Source organism: Rhodamnia argentea, chromosome 2 (assembly GCF_020921035.1).
Source record: "Rhodamnia argentea isolate NSW1041297 chromosome 2, ASM2092103v1, whole genome shotgun sequence".
NCBI lineage: Eukaryota > Viridiplantae > Streptophyta > Magnoliopsida > Myrtales > Myrtaceae > Rhodamnia > Rhodamnia argentea.
This window is the reverse complement of record NC_063151.1, coordinates 19,378,902-19,385,795: the sequence shown is the minus strand read 5'-3', so window position 1 is coordinate 19,385,795 and position 6,894 is coordinate 19,378,902. Positions and strand designations below refer to the sequence as shown.

Here is a 6,894-nt window from a genome sequence, read left to right as displayed (position 1 = left end):
CCTAATGTTATAAATAAAATAACTTATCATATAATAGCAATTTCGGACTTGTCCGTCAATGGTCGTCAATATGAACTTCGAATTGAGGCATATAATACTTTATAGCCATTCCGGCAATGATTCTTTGATATGTTAAAGGGTCTATATTAGCCGTTTTACTATAACAAAATGTGCTCTAAGTGATTTAGCATATTATTGGAATGCCGAACGAAACTCACTTTTAACTTTTTACTGCAGACATGACCCACTCGTTTAAACGTGCATTTACCGCTTATTGCCGTCTCTTTGCTAGCGTTCTAATTTCCAAGATGGATTTGTAGGCATACCACAACTCAAATGAAAAGTTGGAAGGGTTCTTAAAATATATGTTTCTTCCTATTTTCTCTTGATTTCTCTCTCTCTCTCTCTCAGTTGTTGCTTTCGACTGCTCTGGTTCAACCTTTTCTTGGCCTGTCTCGCCTTTGCTTTCTTCTGGTGCGTTTCTTCTCCCTAAAGATCCCAAGAATTCGATTTCGTTTTTCAAAGGCAATCTTTACTTGGTCAACCAAAGATGGACCCACCACGTCCAGTAGATCCATTTGCATGCAAAACAAAAAACATACGAACACGAAAGAACTGTTCCTAGTCAGTGAAGTTAATGATGTTTTACTGTTGGTAATTGGACTTCCCTCGCACAGTAACCCCGCCACTTTCCCAGCTTTTCCGGCATCATTTCCTCGTTGTCCCTTCGATGATTTTTTTTGTTTCCCTTCATGTTCTTGTTCAAGATCTGCAGCCGATCTCACACGTGCACACAAGCCCCTCCCACACATGTGAAAGCCTCCCTGATTGCTTAGTTTGGGAGTACTTGAAACAATAATGTTAATAATAATAAGTGTCCATGTCCACTCCACTCCACCCACTGCATGTTTACATGAGGACATGGAATCACTTTTTGAGTTTTTCATCATAATAGTCAACAGTCTCTTTTGAATTTCGCTTGCAGAAGTTTGCAAAAAGATTAGAGATTTGATTTTTCTTTCCTCTTACCCAAAAATGGCTTTTACCCAGAAAAAAAAATTTAAAGTAGAGATTAGCAGACAGTCCTAACTAATCATGATGACACACACACCCCTCCCTTCTTTGAGAATCCCTTTAAAGATGGAACCAAATGAAGTCTTTCTCATCACCACACGGAGAATCTACACCACCTCTCCTTTCTGGATTTGTGGAATGGGATTTGTCTGTCACCTTTGGAGAAAGAAGAGCCTTTTGGAGAGATGAGGAATGATTGTGTAGTGCATGTTTGAGAACAAATTTGATGATGAAATTTGGGTCAAAACCACCCCGAAGTTTTTAGACCCCTCTTCTCTTCCTTCTTTTATTGATTACATTTTTTGCTTTAAGCAGGCAAAACAATGAGTTGGTTTTTGTACTTAGCAAGAAGAGCCAATCAACCCAAAAAGTGGGATAAAGTAAGATGCAATTTATAATTGCATACACAAGAATGAAAAGAGCCCACTTCCCATATTGCCAAACATCATCTTACAAGAATTTCAATCATTAGAGAGAGATCACCCCTCACATTTCATTTACCACCCATTTGCAAAATTCTTGATGTATTCCAATATGAGCCAAAAACCAGAAGTGGTTTCAGTTTCAAAAAGGGTTCTTTGCATTGCCTAAACTATGGATACAGACAGATATGGCTGGCCCCCCAAGTCATTCTCCCCCTAATTTCATCCACTAAGCCCTAAAAAAAAGTACTAAAACAACAGCATGAAGATTAAAAAAACAAGGAGAAATAATTCCCACATCCTTAAACTTTTTTCCACCACCAACACCAGTGCCTCCCTCTTCCTCTTCCCACCCCTCTTTCTTCATGCAAAAACTCACTTTTCAGGTGTCATTCCAAGCAGCAAAAACGGGAAGATGAGACATGGAAATTGCACTAGGCCTCATGTGGGCCGAGGGAAACCAAGAAGTCACAGAAGCCGACGTAGGACTAGCGTTCGCAAGCTTCGAAACTAATGGAGGCTTATTAGCGAAAGCCACCACCGACCCGGCTCGGTCTGGGCTGGCCTCCCTCGAGCTGCTCAAGCTGGTCACCAAGGACGACGGGGTTGACAAGTGACGTGTCCCTACCTTAGCTGGATCATCGACCAATGGCTGGCTTGAGTCCACACCTATGAGATCACGTAGGGCCATTGAAATGGATGAGTTCCTATAGTTACCACCACCAGAAGGATAACCTATAGAATTGTGATCAAGTGACTGATTACAGCTAGCTTGGAGCTGTGGCGAAGAATGGTACAGAACCATCTTCCAGTCAGAACCGTTTGTGACGTTGCCATTGCTCTCGAGCTGAAGAGTTCCTTCGCCGCCAATTTTCTGCTGGGTCAGTGCATTATTATAGTCGGCAACTTCCTCGCTCGGTTCGATCTCCTTAGTTCGGCGGGCCAGCTCCCCCGCAAGGAGGGTGCTGCTCGCCATGATCCGTTCCACATCGTATCTACTGATGTCAAAGTTGGTCACAGCATTTACGCCGCGGAACTTTATGGCAGCTATGTCATATGCCTCGGCTGCCTCCTCTTGAGTGCCTGAAGTTTAACAGTAACAAATATTATTATACTAAAGATTAATTAACACAACTTTGTAACCAAGATTAGCTAGAGTCTGAGAGTGGAACATGTTAAGACAGATATCCTTCCATCCTGCATTAAAGCAAGGTTAGCTCTTTTTGTCCTGATCTCTTTATTACCAACGACAGCCTTAAAAAGTAAATTTTGCCCTCAAGTGAAATACAGTGAGATAAAGTAAGCCAAATCAGCCTTATACAAAGCATCAAGTTCCTTTTCTTCCCCTAGGGCAGAGGAGAAAAAAGTATAACCAGTCACTAGTGGCAGCAAATTGAAAACATGAAAGCGAGGAAAGCTGCCATGAAAATGAGTCCAAAGCCAGGCACAACAATAGCATAGAGATATGAGACTCGGCCAAAATACCAAAGAAATGTGAAGGATCCAAAGTAAAAGAGTGGTCTCAAATTCGAGTGACTCACTAAATGTCCCAAGATAAAGGTCCTTGTTTCCAGCGACCCGACCGATCCGAGCTTGCCATCTTCCATGCTGGTGGTGCCTGCAGGAATGGAACTCATTAGACAGAATGTCGAGAATGAGTGCACCTTCTCTACTAAATTCCATACAAAGCATGAGATTATTGGGGCAAAAGACTTGAACAAGGAACCTTGTAACCCCTCTGTACATCGAAGCCCCTCTAGAAAATCCACTACTCTTCCTGCAAAAAATAAGAAATGGTTTTCAGCTTTAGAGGCACTTCATGCACAAAGATATATCTTATGGAAATGACAAATTATGTTATCTCAGGCTGTTCACCTTCTCAAATGTGCAACATATTCCTGCCTGCTCATGTTCTTCATTTCCTCCAGCTCTTTCTGATAATTCTCTAGCTTTAATGAAAACCAGGCATAGTGTCAGATTATTTCCATCTCACTAGAAATCTAAAAAAATGTTGAGAAAAACCGAATAATGCCGGTTCTTATATTACCGGAAAGTTTATATGTGTTGAAGGTCCCCAGTACTTAAGAGCAGCAAGATCATATGCCCTTGCAGCTTTCTCTTCCTTATCATAACCCCCTAAAGCAAAGTAATTGAAATGCTAATGAGAACAAGAACAAAAAACAAGAATATTCGCCCAAAATGCTTAAGGTATAAAAGACAAAAATGGTGCTTTCTGCTTACCCAAGTAGACTAATGGTTCGGCGTTTGAATGAGAGTAGCATCCACAACATTGAGTATGAACATGAGAAACAAGAAAGAATTAATAACGCCCAGTCAGATCATGAAGACAGAGGGGCCAACAATGGCAGAGTCAGCAAAAGGACTACATTTTCAGACATACACACTACAGCAAAGTAATTGTCTTTTCCTTTACCAAAAAAATTGTCTTTCCTTTTTTTTTGTGTGGTTCTCTTACTAACCTTGCCTTCCTTTCCTGGTCTGCCCCTCCTTCTTGCAGCTGTTATCCCAGAGATGAGCTTCATATCTACCAGTCCATCTATGCCTAAGTTTTGCAATTCAAAAAATGACGAAGAATCACTCAAAAGCTTCAGATTTGACAAAAATCAAGGTCTGACCCACAAGAATGGAAGTGATCTTGCAAAAGGGTATTTGCAAGAGGAGCGCGAAATCTGTGAAAGTTATTCATTATTTACCTGGTGACCCCTCTATACTGAGAAGTCCTCTGTCCAAAAGTGTCGATGGACTTCCTGTGAACAGGCTGCTTGTTCTGGCAATTACTTGACCTCTTCTTGGTCATCTCCATACCCACACACTCGTTCTCAGTAGGTGAAATCTGCCTCGTTGGGACTGTGACACAGCTCGAAGTTGAGCTTGGGCTCATGGACAAGCTCAGGTTCTGCAAGTCACCACACTCCATTGGACCCACAGCCTCGGAGCTATTTCCCCCATTATTGCATACCATGCCACTACTCATCTGGTCCAACCCAACATGACAAGAAGAAGAGGAGGAGAAATTCCTTGAGACCCAACTTTTCAGGCAAGAGAACCCACCGTTCTCGTCACAGCTTGCAATGTGAGCGTCCTTTGGTTCCTCCTCAGCCAGTGGTGAGTGGTACAAAGCAGGGCATGTTAGCTCATTGGGGTAATACATCTGATGCTGTTGCTGGTGTCTGAACGGTTCATGAAGGAGATCTAGCGACTGCTTCTCTGGGTCGGCACTCTGTTGGTAGCTATACAAGCTGTCCAAACTGAGAGGCACTGTTGTTGCTGTCACTGTTGCACTTGCACCACCCAAAAAGTCCTCAAGCTTTGGCGTTGAACCTTGCCCTAATCCTGCTTCACACACCAACACAACAAAAGCAAGTGAAACAAAGAACTCAAAATCAACAGCAAAAGAGAGAATTTTTTCTATCCTCGAGAGCAAAGAACCAACCTTGTGGTCTGGATCTTGTGAGGGCTTCCATGATGCAGAGAGACCCATCGGACTTAAGTGGCATGACGGACAGAGGAGAGTGAAGGAACCCACCACTGTTGCTGTCCCCAACACCGCCACCGTAGCACAGGCTCGAGCTGCTAAAGTGTGGCGGCGGTGGAGGAGGCGGCGAGAGAAAGTAGCTCCCGGGTTCACCTTGCTGTGGCTGCTGGTGGTGATAGTGGTGGTGGTGGTTCTGGTGATGATGCTCCGCCTGTGGAGCGACCTCCATTTTCAGGTGGTGGGGGGAGAGAGAGAACCCCAGCCAGTTACTACCGTTCGTCGCGCCACTGCCATTCTCACTCACAGACTTCATCTCCATCTTCTACCTCCTCCTCGTTCAGTTAAAAAAGTCGGGTTACTTCGTTAAGCACGTCTCGTTGCGGGTGCGAGGCAAAGCACAAGCTCGAGACTTTCAATCATTGGGAAGAAGAGAAGTAATCATTTCGAAATCTTCTTGCATCTTCTGAGATAACACACACACACACACACTTGGGTTTTGTTTTCTTTTTTTTTTTTTCCTCTGCTGCTGCTGTTGTTGTTGTTGTCTAGTTCCGAGAATATAACCCAACAACTTCACGCTCACAGGCTCTCAAGCTCTCATATATAGGAGAGAGAGAGAGAGAGAGAGAGAGAGAGATGGTCCCTTCTCCCTTCACTTCAAATCTAAACAAAGAGAATAAAAAGAGCTCAGCTCCAAGCGAATGCTGGGTAGTATCCCTGCATAAAAAGCCATGGGGATCTGTGTAAGGCAATCTGAGAGAAACACCCACTACTCTCTCTCTCTCTCTCTCTGTGCCTTTCTTGTTCTTGTTTTCTTTTTTTTTCCCTCTATCTTTTTGGGCAGAGTATGGATGGACTGGCCTTTTGCTTAATGAGACAAGAACAACAACGGTGGAACAGCTAAACACAACAAGCACACACAAATCCCGGATGGCGATATTATATATAAAAGCCCCAGGAAAACGTGCTTCTACAGCGACCTCAGACATTCTTTGGCTTCTTGTCATCTGTTATCATAATGGTCTCCACCCATACATTTCTATTTTAATTGGAAACTCCAAACATCCTCCAAACTCCCTTCCTCATATGTAGAATCCCCCGGCACTATTCTGTATTGATGGCTTTCAGTTTAGGTGCGGTGTCTACCCTCTGTTTTGTCCGGCGCTAGGCCACCCAAAATAAGTGACATTTGAATTTTCAGTCGTAATAAACACTAAGGCTCTGTTTGGCAGTGATTCCGTTCTCAAAAAATGATTCTGATCAAAATTATTTTTTTTATTCTGTTTCCTGGATGATTTTTTGAGAATCAGAATGCGTTTGGTAACTGTTTAAAATTTTTGTTCCCGAAACGTAAACGCGTTTGGTAGCCGCACAAAATTTCCGTTCCCAATTTGTCATTTAAATCAAATAATTATATAATTACATTTGATGGCAAAGAATAGGGAAAATAATCAAATAGTGATTATGGAGCAAAAAGAAAAAGAAAAAGCAACAAAATTTCCATTCTCAATTCGTTTGTCGATTTGTCATGAGTATGCGATCGTTTATATTGTTTGAAAAGTAATTCGTATTACATTTACAGAATTTGTCTAAATAATTTGTTTGTTATTATTTCTTGTGACTTTTAGATTGATTACAAAAAAAAAAAAAAAAAGCTCCTTATTGTGCAACTGCCTATAGTTTTGCACTCTTGTAATTACACATCGTACAAGCTTACAAGACCCGCAACTCAACTACATTGATTTTTTTTTCACCCAACTCGACAAATTTTTTGTGCGGCCCGAAAAATGGGGAAAAAATGGAGATTTAGTTCGCAACGTGGAGGGTTGAGTCCAGTTTTTAATAATAAAAAAAAGACAAAAGTTGAAAAAACATAATAGGAAATAAAAAATACAAACTTAA

The 6,894-nt window shown here is 41.9% G+C and overlaps 1 protein-coding gene across 1 annotated transcript; it reads right to left on the bottom strand.

Moving 5' to 3' along the window:
- Window positions 1–1,581: 1,581 nt before the first annotated feature.
- Window positions 1,582–5,898, bottom strand: LOC115739517 (AP2-like ethylene-responsive transcription factor CRL5). The gene is made up of 9 exons (XM_048274893.1): window positions 4,951–5,898; window positions 4,211–4,850; window positions 3,977–4,059; window positions 3,738–3,746; window positions 3,544–3,632; window positions 3,372–3,445; window positions 3,223–3,273; window positions 3,038–3,114; window positions 1,582–2,579 (listed from the first exon to the last, which is right to left on the bottom strand). The coding sequence occupies exons 1-9, from the start codon at window positions 5,309–5,311 to the stop codon at window positions 1,879–1,881; spliced, it is 2,085 nt and encodes a 694-aa protein (XP_048130850.1). The 5' UTR covers window positions 5,312–5,898; the 3' UTR covers window positions 1,582–1,878.
- Window positions 5,899–6,894: the final 996 nt, after the last annotated feature.